At 38.2% G+C, this 17,865-nt stretch overlaps 2 protein-coding genes across 3 annotated transcripts; both read left to right on the plus strand.

The window, feature by feature from the left end:
* Positions 1-320: 320 nt before the first annotated feature.
* On the plus strand, positions 321-12,352 carry MYL5 (myosin light chain 5). The gene is made up of 7 exons (XM_070742309.1): positions 321-328; positions 3,546-3,653; positions 5,633-5,708; positions 6,177-6,281; positions 6,956-7,034; positions 11,265-11,313; positions 12,190-12,352. Exons 1-7 carry the CDS (start codon positions 326-328, stop codon positions 12,286-12,288), a joined length of 519 nt encoding a protein of 172 aa, XP_070598410.1. The 5' UTR covers positions 321-325; the 3' UTR covers positions 12,289-12,352.
* On the plus strand, positions 9,647-12,352 carry EXOSC7 (exosome component 7). 2 transcript variants are annotated; one of them, XM_070742306.1, is made up of 3 exons: positions 9,647-10,701; positions 11,265-11,313; positions 12,190-12,352. In XM_070742306.1, the coding sequence occupies exon 1, from the start codon at positions 9,811-9,813 to the stop codon at positions 10,681-10,683; it is 873 nt and encodes a 290-aa protein (XP_070598407.1). In that variant the 5' UTR covers positions 9,647-9,810; the 3' UTR covers positions 10,684-10,701; positions 11,265-11,313; positions 12,190-12,352. The 2 variants fall into 2 exon arrangements, with proteins under 2 accessions (XP_070598407.1, XP_070598409.1); XM_070742308.1 differs by having other exon boundaries at positions 9,647-10,725; positions 12,190-12,281.
* Positions 12,353-17,865: the final 5,513 nt, after the last annotated feature.

Below are 17,865 nucleotides of genomic sequence, written 5' to 3' on the forward strand. Positions count from 1 at the left end.
TTTACTATGTTACAATATATGAGTTCAAAAGGTACACAAAAATAGCTTGAGTGACAGTTGAATTCACCACCATAGACATTGCAGCTCCTAGCAATTGAAGGAATGTCTTACTGGACAACTTCAACTAACTGTTGTTTGTCCACCAGGGAATAGAAGGTATCTTGCAGTTCTGACCAAGTATGGAGTCATCTTGTGAGCTGAAGGTTTTTACAGCGTTGAGATCTTCTTTGGGAATGCCATCTGGAAAGGCAAGATCCTCCTCTACATATAAGAAGTCTTTGATACAGACAGCTTCCCAGAGAAACAGAGGATCTCTCCAGGAAAGATGGTGAGTTTAACTTGTATATATAAGAAAATTATGTCTGTGTGGTTTTCATGGCACAAACTTGATTGAGTAATCTCAGAGTAAATATTTAGCGGATAAATATATTTTTTTAAAAATAAACCGGCTTTTTTCAACAATAACTCCAAACTCCAATCTCTATATCCTGTTGCAGGGACCTGATGGGCACTTGCCTGTGAGCCCCATGAGCATAGGGGCCCTATACTAATCTGTGTATGTTAACCTTTCAATGCACCTTGTTTCACATGAATGCAGCAACTGTAGGGCTTACTGAGTATTATTGTGTTTTTCAAATCACATGTATTGTTCAAATGTTTATCATGTTTGTAATTTTTCAACACCAATTTTATTGGAAGTGCCAATAAAATAAATATATTTGTGTCTGGAGGCTGTTAGGGTCTGGATTTATTTATTTATTTATTTATTTATTTATTTATTTATCCATCCAATACACAAATACATAGGAAGAAATAGACATATGATAATATATATAAGGGTAAAAGTGAACGTAGAGGAGAGGATATATGAAAGGAAGAGAATATATATGATAGGTGAAAGAAAGGAAAGACAATTGGACAGGCGACGAAAGGCACACCAGTGCACTTATGTATGCCCCTTACTGGCCTCTTAGGAACCTGGAGAGGTCAATCGTGGAGAGTCTAAGGGAGAAATGTTGGGGGTTAGGGGTTGACACAATTGAGTCCGGTAATGAGTTCCACGCTTCGATAACTCGATTGTTGAAATCATATTTTTTATAGTCAAGTTTGGAGTGGTTAATATTAAGTTTGAATCTGTTGCGTGCTCTTGTGTTGTTGCGGTTGAAGCTGAAGTAGTCATTGACCAGTAGGACGTTGCAGCATATGATCTTGTGGGCAATACTCAAATCGTGTTTTAGGCGCCGTAGTTCTAGGCTTTCCAGGCCCAGGATTGTTAGTCTATTTTCGTAGGATATTCTGTTTCGAGTGGAGGAAAGAAGGGCTCTTCTGGTGAAATATCTTTGGACATTTTCAAGGTTTTTTTGTTTTTTTTTTTTTTTGTTTTTTTTTTTTTTTTTAGTTTTTATTGGATTTGATTTTTTTTTTTTTTTTTTTTTTTTTTTTTTTTGTCTTTTTTTCTAGTTTTGTTTATTGTTTGGTATGTTTTTTTTTCTTGTTTGTGAGAGGGGGCGGGGGTGTTATGGTCATGAGATGTGGTATGGGTTCCAGACAGATGAGCAGTAGTCAGGATGGGTCTGGCAAAGTTTTGTAGGCTCTTGTGAGTAGTGTGAGATTGCCTGAGCAGAAGCTGCGAAGGATCAGGGTTAACAGGGTGCTAACAGGCTCAAATTCAATCTCAACAAGACAGAGTGGCTGTGGGTTCTGCCTCCCAAAGACACCTCCATCTGTCCGTCCATTACCCAGAGGGGGGACGTTTGACCCCGTCAGAGAGGGTCTGCAACTTGGGCATCCTCCTCGATCCACAGCTGACATTGGACCATCATCTTTTGGCTTGGACAAGGGGAGTGTTCACCCAGGTTCGCCTGGTGCACCAGTTGTGGCCATATCTGGACAGGGAATCTCTACTCACAGTCCTCATGCCATTATCACCTCGAGGTTCGACTACTGAAATGCTCTCTACATGGGGCTACCTTTGAAGAGTATCCAGAAACTTCAAATCATCCAGAATGCAACCACATGAGCAGTTATGAGCCTCCCAGGGCATACCCATATTTCTCCAGCACTCTGTGGACTGCATTGGCTGCCAATTGGTTTCCAGACACAATTCAAATTGTTGGTTTCATTTCATTTCATTTATTCGATTTGTATGCCGCCCCTCTCCAGAGACTCGGAGTGGCTCACAACATAAAACATGATACAAATCCAACAATAAAAAAGCAATTTATAACCCTACGTATAAAAAACAATCATACATCTCAGACAAACCTTGTGTAAAATGGGAAACCGGGGAGTAAATTTCCCCATGCCTGACGGCAGAAATGGGTTTTGAGGAGTTCGCGAAAGGCAAGGAGGGTGGGGGTAATCCTAATCTCCGGGGGGAGTTGATTCCAGAGGGTCAGGGCCAACACAGAGAAGGCTCTTCCCCTGGGTCCCGCCAGACGACATTGTTTCAACGGGACCCAGAGAAGGCCAACTCTGTGGGACCTAACCGGTCACTGGGATTCGTGTGGCCGAAGGCGGTCTCGGAGGTATTCTGGTTATGACCAGTGAAGGGCTACCAAAATTTTTACTACCACACTGTGGGCGTGGCTTATGCAGGACACCCTGTATTTTCTTTCAACATCTTTCAGTGCAAATTGGGTGCTCTGGGGTGGAGCTCTATTTTCTATAAAGATCTACATGGCATCAGACCAGATTACCTCCAGGAGCACCTTCTGCCACATGAGTCCCAGCGGCCAGTTAAGTCCCACAGAGTTGGCCTTCTCCAGGTCCTGTCAACTAGACCAGTGTTTCCCAACCTTGGCAACTTGAAGATATCTGGACTTCAGCTCCAGAATTCCCCAGCCAGCATTCGCGGGCTGGGGAATTCTGGGAGTTGAAGTCCAAATATCTTCAAGTTGCCAAGGTTGGGAAACACTGAACTAGACAATGTCATTTGGCAGGACCTAGGGGTAGAGCCTTTTCTGTGGGGGTCCCGGCCCTCTGGAATCAGCTCCCCCCAGAGTTCTGCACTACCCCCACCCTCCTTGCCTTCCCTAAAAGACCTGTCTGTGCCACCAGGCTTGAGGCCATTAGACCCTAGCCCCCTGGCTGACGAGTGTAGCATGTCTTGTTGTGTGAATGGGAATAAATGATTTTAAATGTTATTAGAGTTTTTAAAGTTTTTGAGTGATATTAATTGGATTTTTTAGATATGTATATTGTATATTGTTTTGATATGTTTTGAGCCGCCCCGAGTCCTCGGAGAGGGGTGGCATACAAATCAAATCAAATCAAATAAACAAACAGACAAACAAATGTTTCATTTAATCAACCATTTACATTTTCATTCCTGTGAGTAGTTGTCATAGGGGCTGCAGTACACTGCTTTGCCCGAAGCCCATAATGCTGCCTGTTGATTTTGTGTAAAACTTTATAATATCAAGGCTGCATTTTGTTATTTAGGAAAATAACCTGATGATTATTATCAGCTGCCTATCTTCTTCTAACTGTGTAATCCGAACAAAATGTGATCTGACTGGATTCATAATTTCTCTTCATTTCAGGCCAGTCGAAAAACCAAAAAGAAGGAAGGTGGCGCCAAACGTGCTCAAAGGGCTTCCTCTAATGTTTTCTCCAACTTTGAACAGACCCAGATCCAAGAGTTTAAGGAAGTAAGAACGTTTATCTTTAGGGTGTTTTAAACTGCACATGAGGGGTGTGTCATTAGAAAAACTGAACAAGCTTCAACCTATTGTCATCCCACACAACTGGCTTGTTATTGCACATTAAAAAGGCAAAAGATTTATACGATCTGAAGAGAAACCAGAGTATAAAAATAGGAGATCTTCCCTGCCAATATTTATCTGCATACACTTTCTTTTAAGTCAGAGGGCTATTCTCTCTCCCTCTTGTGCTCTCTTGATTTCCCTCTCTCCCACTTTCTATCCATTACTATTAGTAGCCTATAGATGTAGCCTCTCATCATTCCCATCATCCTTTTCCTTCCACGTAGGACTGTATGACTGTAACTTGTTGCTTGTATCCTAAGATTTTTATTAATATTGATTGTTTCATTGCTTATTTGACCCCTATGGCAATCATTAAGTGTTGTACCACATGATTCTTGACAAATGTCTCTTTTTCTTTTATGTATGTTGAGAGCATCTGCACCAAGACAAATTCCTTGTGTGTCCAATCACACCTGGCCAATTAAAAAAAAATTCTATTCTATGTCAAGCACTGTGGTGCTTTGAAGCAACGGTGGGCTACTAGCCAGAATACTAAATTGCGCTCGCCACGGCTTGTAAGTGCTTGCGGGGCCAACAGGATTTTGCTTCTGCACTGGTGGAGGTTGCAAAATTGTGCACGGAGCCAAAAAACCCTTGCCGAAACACGGGCGCACCTGTGGCTTCGTGCATGATTATGGTACCTCTACAGGGGCAGAAGCAAAATCGCGCTGGCCTCGCAAGCACTTACAAGCGCAATTTAGCGTTCAGGCTAGTAGCCCACCATTGCTTTGAAGTAACATCTTAGAAATGAACCAAATTAACCCTGCAAGAACACAGCACAGTGGACAAACCAGAAGTCTGTTTTTCTGAACTTCTGGTTTGCCCATTTTATTATTATTTTATTTATTAGATTTGTATGCCGCTCCTCTCCAAAGACTCAGAGCGGCTCACAACAAGAAAACAGTACAAATCCAATAGTTATAAACAATTTTAAACCCCTTAATATAAAAAACAGCCATACATCTCAGACAAACCATACATAAAACGGAAACGGCCAGGGGAATCAATTTCCCCATGCCTAATGGCAAAGGTGGGTTTTAAGGAGTTTGCGAAAGGCAAGGAGGGTGAGGGCAATCCTAATCTCTGGGGGGGAGTTGATTCCAGAGGGTCGGGGCTGCCACAGAGAAGGCTCTTCCCCTAGGTCCCGCCAGATGACATTGTTTCATCGATGGGACCCGGAGAAAGCCGACTCTGTGGGACCTAACCGCTCGCTGGGATTTGTGTATTTTTTTCACCATCCCAGACTTTAGTGCGCCTGTATGGGGGATAGAGGGGTTTGTGTGCATGCGCAGGGGCAGTGCGGGGAGTGCACATGTGTGTGTGGGGGGGGAAGGGAATGAGTATGGGCACTGTTACATCCTCAGTAACAGCCAAAGTGCCAGGATTGGCTACTCTAGAAAGCGGGCAGATTTCCTCCAATCGGATTAGTTGGGGCTGTTGTCAGTGTATATAAAAGGAGTGGTTTTGAGCTAGCTTGGCGTTCCTTGTATAATTTTTTGCTTACTTGTCGTTTGTGTATTGCTATTGCTAGATGTTAATAAACCAAGTTTGTTTATAATTCGAGCCTATTTAACAGGCACATGTGGCACTTACACCCCCTTTCGGCACGCGGTGGCTTGCCATCACTGCAATAGAATAATTTGTAACTCTCATTCTGGAAGTACTGGTATGTTTTGCTAAGTCCACAACTCTAAATTTAAGCTTAACTATCACATTTTTGCTTTTCCAAATGTTGGAATATAGAAAAAGCTCTCATTCTATCAACTCAAAATACATCGGACCTAGACTGAAGTAACTATGATTAGGATTGAGATGATATTAGTAACTAACAGAAACATAATAAAATATTTTGTTTTAAATAGGCTTTTACCCTAATTGATCAGAACAGAGACGGCTTCATAGATAAAGAAGACCTAAAAGATACCTATGCATCATTGGGCAAGTGTTATAAAATTATTTTGTATCAATTTAAAATCAGGGTTTTTTTTCAGTTTGTAATCGGATACAGTACAGTAATAATTACACTTAAGTAGACTACAATCAATTAGAGGCTAAAATCACTCTTCTCTGAAGAGCAACAGATGGTAAATATATTTTCTTCTCTTAATATAATTTCAATGTAAATTACAATAATTTATCAATCTATTTCAATTATTTTATTGATTCAAGGAGATTGCAGATAAATTCAGTTTAAAATCTACTTTTGTTATTAATTGCTTGAGCTCTTTATGTTCTTTTAAGATGATTACAAATTGAGTGGATAGTTGGACATTGGAATTTTTTGAAACTGGTGAAATTACTTTTTGCTGTCACTTAAAAAAATTGCTAGAATTTACCATTGACAAGATTAATGTAAACCTGATACAACTAAAGACAGATGCAATTGATATCTTTGTTTGATTTTAGGTAAAACAAATGTCAAAGATGATGAATTAGAGTCTATGCTAAAAGAAGCTACAGGACCTATTAATTTCACCATGTTTTTGAACTTATTTGGGGAAAAGTTAAGTGGTAAGTTTAGCACTAACTGATAAAGCCTTTTCCTCCCCCAAAAAACTTAGCATGAATTTCCCTTTTTGTCCTGAATTAGGACAATGAGAGCTAATAGTAACCCTAAAAATGTCATTTAATTGGTGAGGTTCTCCTTTAATAATAGTACGTAGCTAAAAAATTAAAATAAAAACAGATTGGAAATGTTGAGAACTTTGGAGATTGCCAAATTCAGTCTTCACCACTTTTGATGTGAGTTAATCAACATAGATCCATATATTTTTGCATTTTCACTCAAAATGTGTTCAAAATTATATTTAGAACCAAATTTGGTTTGGAAAATGGGTATCACACTGAAAAACTGAAGAGGCATGAATTGATTTATTTAGAAATGGACTTCACTTGGAGCTCCTAATTCCCGTTGTCCTAATTTTAGTTTTCCAAACTAAAGCAATTGTTTTCCCTTTAAACAATCCCTTTTTATTTATTAACAACTTCTCAATATATCGAGGGACCATCGACAATGCTGAGCTCTTTTCCCTAGTCCTGTGAGGCATTTTGGCCTTAGAACTGCAACAAATTATTGGAAACCGTTAAAGCTGATGCTAAGTCCTCTAGTGACTAGTCCAACATTTTAAGGCTCATAAGGAACAAGTGTTCCAACAAATCCAACTGTATCTCTTTATTTTCTGCAGGTACAGATACTGAAGAGACAATAATGAATGCATTTAAAATGTTTGACCCAGAAGCTAAAGGCAACATTAACAAAGATTAGTAAGTATTAGATGGCAAAAATGGTCATTGGGAGTCAGATGGCATAAATTAAAATAAGTTAAAAAAATAAACAGCTTTTATTGTGAAGCAATCCATACTGTCAGTTTGGTTTGAACATAACAGGGAAGATTCCTCAACCAGTTTCTGCTAGAATATAATATCTTTTAAAGTGCAAAACGTTATGCCAAAATAATGAAAATTGCTTGCAATTTCTTTCTCAGTTCAAAGCTTTGGTATTAATTTTTTAAAGTTTTAAACAGCTAAAAGGCAGTTGATTTGAAGAAACACCTGTCCCTTTACAATGTGTGTTCGTATTTTTTACATCTGATTTAAACTCTTTCTGCAAAGGTTCCCTTCCAAAAAGGAGCTAAATGAGAAAATCAAATCAAAATACACTCATAACATCAGTAAATTAGATTAATAAGATAGATGATAGATAGATGATAGATAGGTAGGTAGGTATGTAGGTATGTAGGTATGTAGGTAGATAGATGACAAGCACCGTATGTATATCTTAACTATAAGATACCTCAAGAAGGATATAATGGAACTGGAAAAGGTGTAAAAAAGGGCAACAAGAATGATCAAGGGAATGGAGCATCTCCCTTACGAAACCAGGTTGCAACGCCTTGGTCTCTTCAGCCTTGAAAGACGGTGTTTAAGGGGTGACTTGATCAAAGTGTATAAAATCATGCATGGGATAGAAAAGGTGGATGGAGGAAAAATTCTTTTCTCTATCACACAATACTAGGACAAGGGGGCACTCCCTAAAGCTCATAGGTAAGAAAGTGAGGACAAATCAAGGGAAATATTTCTTCACCCAGAGGGTTGTTGGTTTATGGAATTCACTTCCAGAAGAGATTGTGACAGCTGTCAGCCTTGATAGCTTCAAGGCAGGATTAGACGGATTCATGGATGCCAAGTGTATCGGTGGTTATTGAAACAGATGTCCATGTGCCTCCTCTATGTTGGTTGAGGCAGGCAGGATTCCCTTGAGTACCATTTGTTGAGGGTCAAGGGAAAGGGAGGGTTTTGCCTTCTCTTTCTGCTCAAGATCCCAATGGACAATTGGTGGGCCACTGTGTGACAAAGAATGATGGACTCGATGGGCTTTGGCCTGATTCAGCATGGCTCTTATGTTCTTATGTACAACAAGAAAATGAATGAAGTAAAGGATGTACAGCAATAAAAGTATAATAATAGAATAGGAAAAATATCATATACACATAAGTCAGACCAATTCTTGAATACAGCTCACCTGTATGGAATCCACACTGCATAACAGATATTAATACAATTGAAGGAGTCCAGAAATACTTCATAAAAAGACCACTCCTCATGCAACAAACTAGTTTACTTCTCCAAGCTTCAATTACTACATTTAGAAAATTTACAGCTATGCCGCCTCCCAACAGATTTAACTGTTGTTAATAAAATCATACAATGCACTCCGTTAGCGACTACTTCACCTTTAACAACAACACAAGAGCACGCAATAGATACAAACTGAATGTAAATGGATCCAAACTAGACTGCAGAAAATACGATTTCAGCAATAGAGTGGTCAATGCCTAGAACTCGCTACCAGACTCTGTTTGTTTCTTCCCCCAATCCCAGAACTTCAATCTTACATTATCTACAATAGACCTCTCCAAGTGGCATGGATAAGTGCACCTTCGTGCCTACCATCCCTGTCCCGTCTTTTTATGTTTTCTATCTCTACTTTATACATATTATGTTAAAGAACAGAATAGAATATAATTTTTTATTGGCCAAGTGTAAATGGACACACAAGGAATTTGTCTTGGTGTATATGCTCTCAGCGTACATAAAAGAAAAAGAGACATTTGTCAAGAATCATGTGGTACAACACTTAATGATTGTCATAGGGGTCAAATAAGCAACGAAGAAACAATCAATATTAATAAAAATCTTAGGTTACAAGCAACAAGTCACAGTCATACAGTCCTAAGTGGGAGGAAAAGGGTGATAGGAATGAGAAGAAAAACTAGTAGAAATGGAAGTGCAGATTTAATAAAAAGTCTACAATAATATATTTGTATGACAAACAAACAAACAAACAAACAAACAAACAAACAAATAGTTTAGTTGATTGTTGATTGATTAGTCTAATGGCCATGCCAAATAAAACAAGGTAATATAGCATACTGGGGTATAAAATATTGAATGAAATAATCGGTAAAATGATTGCCAATCGGCCTCAATCTGATCCAAATAGGTTCTAAGTTGACTGGCTACAGCTGTCAACTGCGCAGTCTTTTATATGGTTCACGTGTTTGTACTGTGGAAGAAGTAAGACAGTTTATTTATTTACAAGTAAAATCAGAATCTTCAATTAAAATATAAACAGTGCGATGCTCCTCTTCTGGCTTGCGGCCAGGCACACGCCTTGGACGTTTTTCTTTCCTCCTTCGATCTAGCAGGCGCACCGCCCTGCTTCTCCAGAAAAGAATTGCACCGAAGACGGGAAATCCCGGGGTTGACTTTCCCTCGACATGACGTAAGAGCAAGGAAGGAGGGACCCAGTGAGAATAGGCGGAGACGCCATTTCTGCACACATTCTTAACACAAGCGGAAGGAAGCCAAAAAGTAGCGACGGGGAAGCCGAAGGGGGAAGTGACGAAATCAGAAGGCGCTGCGAAGGCGCGAGGCTAACGGAACTGCATGGTGTTGTCTGGCGCCCTTTTTTCACAGTCGGATAAGAAGTTCTTGGTGTTGGAGAAGAAGGAGTCTGCGCTTTGAAGGACTGATTATTATGGCGTCGGTGGTCCTGAGCGAGGCCGAAAAGGTTTACATCATGCATGGCGTCCAGGAAGATCTTCGAGTTGATGGCCGTGGCTGTGAAGATTATAGATGTGCCGAAATGGAAACGGATGTGATATCTAATACAAGTGGATCTGCTAGAGTAAAACTTGGGCACACAGATATCCTGGTTGGAGTCAAGGCAGAAATGGGAACACCAAAGCTGGAGAAACCAAATGAAGGCTGCTTGGAATTCTTTGTGGATTGTTCAGCAAACGCCGCTCCAGAATTTGAAGGACGTGGTGGTGAAGAACTTGGCACGGAGATTGCCAATACTCTCTATAGGATATTTAATAATGAGAGCAGTATTGATTTGAAAACCCTTTGTATTAATCCCAGACAGCATTGCTGGATACTTTATGTTGATGTCTTGTTATTGGAGTGTGGTGGTAACTTATTCGATGCTGTCTCAATTGCAGTGAAGGCAGCACTCTTTAATACCAGGATCCCCAAAGTACGTGTTTTGGAGGATGAAGGAGGACATGAAATTGAACTGTCTGATGATCCTTTTGATTGCATTCGACTCAGTGTCTGTAATATTCCTTGTATTGTTACCTTAAGCAAAATTGGCTATAGATATGTGGTCGACACCACTCTTCAGGAAGAAGCATGTTCCTTGGCTAGCCTCCTTATTTCTGTAACAAGTCAGGGTGTTATCACTTGCATGAAAAAAGTAGGAAGAGGAAGCCTGGACCCAGAGAGCATTTTTGAGATGATGGAGACTGGAAAGAGAATAGGAAAATTGCTGCACACCTCTTTACAAGCTCTTTTAGATAAAGAAGAGAGTCTTGGAACAGCACGAAAAAAAGTTGGATTTTTGGGATGAGTGCCATCATCAACTTAAGTCAGTTGAATTTTTTACTTAAAAGTGTGTGTTTATTGGTTTGTTTGTTTCTACAGAATTGAATGTATATTTAAATAAAGTACTGTATTAGTCATATTAAAAATATATATAAATAGTACCAAACTGGGTAACCTAATTAGAAATTCTTTGGTTCTTATCAGATAAGAGGAGTGACAGAATGAGGAAGGGGATGAGAGTCATCCTAGTGTCCCTGTTTATAACTATGTTCAACTGAAGCAAAAACATGACAAACCTGAATACATGTTCTGGTAGAAAGCAAAAATTGTCATTTATGTTTCTAGATCTCTAATCTAGAAATATGACATCTTCCATGCTGCCATTCAATCATCAGGTAAATTAAGACAACCACACATATATACAAAACATATGTTGCAAGTAATGTACAAGACTTTGGTGGCACATAGGTCATTGACAGGAAAGGTACAACTGGGCTTTTGTAACACAGAAAACATTCTCCCACATAGGAATGGACAAATAGGTGTTTTTTATATGCAACCCCTTATAACATTTTAAAACAAATTTCTTCTTTGTTTTTTTAACAGTATAAAACGATTAATGATGTCCCAAGGCGATAAGTTTACAGCAGAAGAGGTCTGTATTTTTAAGAATGTTGTTTTTTAAAGTGGAGAGGAACTTTTAAATATGCAGTCAGGATTATTCCAATTAAAAATCCAATTCTTTAACTGGGATATGTATTATGGGGTTATGCCAAACAATTGCCATCTTATACCAACAAGTTCAAAACAAATTTCTTGAAACAAATAGGCATTGTTGCAAACTCATTTAAAACAGAATTTCACAATTATAACACACTTGCATAAATAAAACATTGATCCATGAAGCTGCCTTACATAATCCAGACCACTGTAGCATCTGTCACTCTGCTGAAATCGAATGACAACAGCTGTTCAACTGAGGGGTGCTAAACTCTGGATGCCACAGATTGAAATTAATTTGCTGCTATCTGCAACACACAAATGTGGTTACTGAAGTATGAATTCTTAGATAAAGGGCTCGCTCTAACTGAAAATAAAATGGTTGCCAAGCTTTATCTAAAGAAAGTATAGATGACTTCTAAGCTCTTTGGTACTTCTAATCAGTAGCTAACTTAATATGTACTTAGTGGACACACCAAATTATTGTTCTTTAGAAAAATTAGTTAATCATTAATATTTTCAGGCAAAAGGTAGCTAATGGAGTAAGTTCCTTTTGTTGAAGTTATTTTTTGTCCTAATAAATGGCAATTCAGTTGTGTGAAAACTTTTATGGAGACCCCTAAGATAACAACTTCTAATTTTGTTACTTCTGTGAACAAAATGTATGCTTTTTGAATCTAGCAGGAATTTTTAGTAGACACGCTTCTACAATTTCTAACTTTAAAGGCTAAAGAATCACATGGCAGTGGTCTTTGGCCTTGTCCTGCTCAAATTATTTAGCTAAATTCTTCCTTTTTCTATTGTTTTACAGATAGATCAGATGTTTCAATGCTCCCCTATTGACTCAGCAGGAAATCTGGATTACAAAGCTCTCTGCTACACCATCACACATGGAGATGAAAAGGAATGAAATTCATAAGATTTAGGAAGTTGTGTTAACATCTGTCACGTTAATTAAACAAAATGACAAAACATTTCTTGTTTTCTCTGTGATTTGAAACACTTATTTAAGCAGCCATCTTTCCAGGTATTGATGTTATTAACAAGGGTACTTGAAACACGCAAATCCATTATTTTAGTTGAGGTTTTGTGCCACTGAAAAGCTTAAAAAGATAATAGTTCTAGTGTTCATCTTCACATTTAATTTCAAATATACTTTTAAATTACGGTAGCATTTATTGCAGGGATATCTTTATGCAGATGAAATATTCAATTGTTGCATCTTTTCCAGATGGTCATTCACTCTTCTTTCATGGTGAATATTTGAAACAGTGAAACAGTAGTAGGAACTATCATAGCAGAATACTTCTAGTTTTATACCCGGCATTTAACATAGTAGCCAATTAGAAATGTCCCATCTGCATCACTTGACTATTTGCCAGTTAATGTAATTGTGATTTAAAATTCACCTGGAAATAGATTAGGGTTATGGTTCTTTTTTAAAAAAAATCTTTGCCCTGGAATATTTCAAGCAATTTATTACACAGCTACTTGTGTCTATTGAACAGAGATCAGAATGAGAGGCATTGTTCAGTTGGGGCTAAGAGATTTGCCTTCTAATCTGAGGGCCAATTTGGTGCAGTGGTTAAGGAATCAAGGTAGAAACCATGATATTGTGAATTCTAGGCACAAAAACACCTGGGTGACCTTGGGGTAATAACTTTCTCTCAGCCCTCACAAAGAGACCCTGGCCAAAGCAGTTCTGAAGAACCATCCCAAGAAAATTGTAGGGACTTGTCCAAGCATTCTCCAAAAACTGGACACGATTGAGCCAAAAAGTGGAGGAAGTCTATTCTACCCTCAGGGATGGAAGTTTTCTGAGTGATGTGGGCCAATCAATGTCAGCCTTTCAAGACTGATCTGACTAAAAATCCAGTATCATGTCGGTCAGCTCTGCTTTCATTGTAAAGCTATGGTAACATAATCTTGTAAGCCTGAATACACACACAAACGTTATCTCTGAGAGAACTAGGGCCTTGCCTAATATGTTTACAAGAGTTATCTCCTGCTCCAGACTCAATCCTGGTTTATCTGACCATTGTCCTTCACCTCTTCCCCTTCCTTCAAGGCCATCCTCTCTGCCTATGTATGTATTTAACGTTATGTATGTATATGCTGTATTTTTCTGAGTATATGACACACCTTTTTCCTCCCTTAAAAAGGCTGATAATTAGGGGGTGTCTTATACTCTGAATGTAATTGCCCCCCCCCCAGCCCTAACTAGCTGCTAATGAGCTTCCCAGCTCTTACCTTGCAGACTCCTTCATTGTTTCTCTGTGAAGAATGTTTTCCAAGCCCTAAGTCTTTGCAGGGTTTTTCGCATTGCTCTAACTTGCTCTGAGTAAGTTTCTTTCCAGTCCTAACTAGGTGCTAACAATGTTCACAGCTCTTATGGCTTGCAAGCTCTTTCATTGTTACTCTCTGCAAAGAATAATAATAATAATTTATTAGATTTGTATGCCGCCCTTCTCTGTAGACTCCAAACCCTGTCTTTGATTTTTTTTTCATTCTCTATTTGTTCCAAATGTTTCTTTCCAGCCCTAACCAGGTGCTAACAATTATTATTATTATTATTTATTAGATTTGTATGCCACCCCTCTCCATAGACTGGGGCGGCTCACAATGTTCCCAGCTTTTACTGGCTTGCAAACTGTTTCATTGTTACTCTTTGCAAAGAAGAATGTTTTCCAAACCCTGTCTTTGTAAATTCCTTTTCATTGCTTTACTTGCTCCAGATGTTTTTCCAGCCCTAATCAGGTGCTATTAATGTTCCCAAGCTCTTATCAGCTTGCAAGCTCTGTCATTGTTATTCTCTGCAAAGAAGAATGTTTTCCAAGCCCTAAGTCTGCAGGATTTTTTTCCATTGCATTACCTGCTCAGACTGATTCTTTCCTGGTGCTAATGATGTTCCCAGCTCTTACTGGCTTGCAAGCTTGTTGCTTGCTACTTGTTACTCTCTCAAAATAAGCCCTTAACCAGGGGATAAAATAATGTGCTGAAGTTGACCAGACTAAGGATGCTAGCCAGATGAATACAGTACCTGGTAAGCAGATTCTTTTCCCTGTTTTCCTCCCGCAAAACTAATGTGTGTCTTATATTCTGAAAAATATGGTATGTATGTATGTATGTATGTATGTATGTATCTATATGTATATATGCATAGTAGATTTTCACAGGTATAGGTATGTAAGTCTTGATGTATTTGGGTCTTTTCACCAATCTTGGTGACATTTCGACGAGGTACCACTCGTCATCTTCAGGCTGGTGCTATCAGCTTTGTGCTAGTGCAAATACTAGGGCTTCATGCTAGGGCTTTGTTTGCCCTAGCATGAAGCCAAAAGCACCAGCCTGAAGATGAATAAGACCTTGTCGAAATGTCGCCAAGATTCTATCAATCTTACATGGGAAAAGACCCAAATAGCCAAGACCTACATATACATATATGTGTGTGTGTGTGTGTGTGTGTGTGTGTACATATGTATAAACACACACCATATGTGTGTATTTTTATTTAAAAAATTAAAAGATAAAGATAATTTAGATTAATATAGAGTAAGATAAAAAAATGAAAAAGAAAGATTTAAAAAGATCTAATAGCGGAAGAAAAAGAGTTAATGTTAAAAAGAAAAAAGATACAAAGAAGTAATTCCTGAACTTTACAGCAGTTTTAGATTTTATTTTCAAATTTACTTTCTCTAAAGTTATGCTGTGACTATTTCTATAAGCTGACTATCTTATGAGATCATTAAAACTACAATCATGTTCACTTTTTTTAGTTTTATGCAAAGTGGCTTTTCCACCCAGCTTAAACATTTTTTTTTTCTGATCAAACAAGGCAAATTGGTCAATGGGCTAAGTCAAATGTTGACAAATATCTTAACTGAGTATTTCCCAGTTTAGGAAACTGCAGATGGTTTCTTCCCCTACTAAATTAAGAGAAAAGATATCTGAAAGTTTTATTATTATATTAGTGATGGACTTCATGACCATCCAAAATTTCTTGAAATTCTTTTCAAACTTATTCTAAATCATGGGTGTCAAACTCACCATCACGTGATTGTCACATGATGCTTCACATTTTTCCCATTCATGGAGTTGGGGTGGCTGTGGCCTGCGGATAATGCATCCGGCTCATGGGCTGCCAGTTTGACACTCCTGTGTCTAGATAATGGTGAAGGAAAATGTCTAAATCAGGGGTCTCCAATCCTGACAAATTTAAGACTTTTGAATTTCAACTCCCAGGATTCTGGGAGTTGAAGTCCACAAGTCTTTAAGTTGCCAATGCTGGAGAGCCTGGTCTAAATCACATTCTCTTTCTCCATGTTATGGGCAATAGGTTTTATTTGAAATAGTTACAAAGCCATTTTCAGAAGGAACACTAAAATGATATGAGATACCAACTCTTAACAAATGTAACATTTAATTAAAAAAAATAGATTTCATTCAATGAACACAGAGGTTGAATAATAAAGGACCAAAGAACTTTCAGGAACTATAGTTGGATCTTAGTATTTTATGTTGCTATTCAATCTCAAATCTCAGATATACCACATCTCATAAATATAATTTAGTGCAGAACCATAAATTCATTTTTCATTTATATAGTATAGAGCAGGGATGGGCAATTAATTTAGCCATAGGGACGCATGAGAAATTGGGATGGTTTTAGATAATATAATTAACTCAGTTCTACCCAATACTGTATATTATTGGGTAGAACTGAGTTAATTATATTATAATTATAAATTATAATTATAAATTATATTATATTATATATATATAATTGTGTGTTATATATTATATCTTGAACACCCGGTTCTTATCTAGAAAAATTGGACCAACCTCCCTGGGCCGGTCACCAACAGAAGGTGGGCCACATCCGGCCCTTGGGCCGCATCTTGCCCAGGTCTGGTATAGAGCAATGAAAAAGAAGATAAGATACATTACAGCTTGCCCCTGTAATGCTTTTGAAGTCCTACTATTCATTTATTTGTTCTGAGAGGACTAATGATGGGTTTCTATTGAGAAATACGTAGTGCAAAAATTCTCACGTTAAATGCCAATATTAAAGATTTATCATCAAACTTGTGGACATGTCAATAACTTGATAATGAAAGCAACCTTGGTAAGTGAAGCAGACAATAATACTGAATAACACCCCTGCCTCCCTCAGAAAACAGAGCTATGGCATTTTAAATTTATGATATAAGCCAACTGTCCTTATTTATTGGTTGGTTGGTTGGTTAAATTTATTTTGCTGTGATGTTCCGCTGGGTAGCTTACAACAACAAAACAGAAAAAAATGATAAAAATGTAACCATAACAACAGCAAAGGAATAAAACAATAAAAATAAATGATGAAAGTACAATTAATGCGATAAAGCATTAAGGAAATGAACATAAATTAAAAAATATAAGGACAAAGACATGATTGCATGTATAGAAAAAAAGTCAATTTGTAAACATAATTTAACCTTGAGGACATGGAGTAACATGTAGTCTTTCATTACATTCATAGTGAATTCATCACAGAACAAATGTATTCTATCAAGCATTGCACAAATTCTCAGGTCACAACCATTCATTCACCAACCATTTACAGTTAAAATGGTACTAAACAATTAAAACCTACAACAGGTCCTTGGAGTTCCAATCCTTGCAGCGTCCCTGTGTTCACATAGCATTAGCACTAGCAATAACTTAGACTTATATGCCGCTTCATCATGCTTTACAGCTCTCTCTAAGGCTAAGCAGTTTACAGAGTCAGCATATTGCTCCCAACAACAATCTGGGTCCTTATTTTACTGACCTCGGAAGGATGGAACGCTGGGTCAAATGTGAGCCTGTAAGAATCGAATTGGTGGCAGTGGCAATATTACACACTAGCCACTGTGCCACCACAGCTCCATGATTACATCAAGCTTGACATTTTTGCTATTTCTGACTTTCAATGCCAGCTTCCCACAAGTAAATGTTTTACTTGGATACGTTTCCATTTGTTGATTCTAATGTGTTCTGTTGGGGTCTCTGGTAGACTGCTCCCAAAAATTCACAGGTAAAAATTTTAGACACACACACATTTGAAAATTCAAAACAATGTTCTTTATAATGAAAATTCCCTTAACCCAAGCCCTCTTTTGGTATAGCAAAGAGTACTCGTCTCCAAACAAACTGGTAATTTGTACAAGTCCCTTATCAGTTCTGAGATACTTAGCTTGCAGCTGTGAGGGAATTCACAGTCCTTCTTTCACAAAGTGAAACACACTTTGCTCTGGTTTAGTTTCAAAGCAGGGAAAAATCAGCACACAAAAGGTCAAAGTCACGAAACACAAGGATCAGATAATCCTCCACAATGGCCAAACCCACAGGCTGCTATTTATAACAGCCTCACTAATCAGTTGTTGTTGCCTATGCATCGCTCTCCACATGGGTGGCTGTATCATTAACTCTTGTTCTGAATCCAAGGAGGAGCTAGATAATTGATCTC

Source organism: Erythrolamprus reginae, chromosome 2, assembly GCF_031021105.1.
Source record: "Erythrolamprus reginae isolate rEryReg1 chromosome 2, rEryReg1.hap1, whole genome shotgun sequence".
Taxonomy (NCBI): domain Eukaryota; kingdom Metazoa; phylum Chordata; class Lepidosauria; order Squamata; family Dipsadidae; genus Erythrolamprus; species Erythrolamprus reginae.

Bases quoted from the DNA above. Each gene is read 5' to 3' on its own strand.
- MYL5 (XM_070742309.1), top strand. The intron at 6,282-6,955 runs GTAAGTTTAGCA...TATTTTCTGCAG, and splicing joins ATTTGGGGAAAAGTTAAGTG to GTACAGATACTGAAGAGACA. The intron at 11,314-12,189 runs GTCTGTATTTTT...ATTGTTTTACAG, and splicing joins ATAAGTTTACAGCAGAAGAG to ATAGATCAGATGTTTCAATG.
- EXOSC7 (XM_070742306.1), top strand. From the start codon at position 9,811: ATGGCGTCGGTGGTCCTGAGCGAGGCCGAAAAGGTTTACATCATGCAT.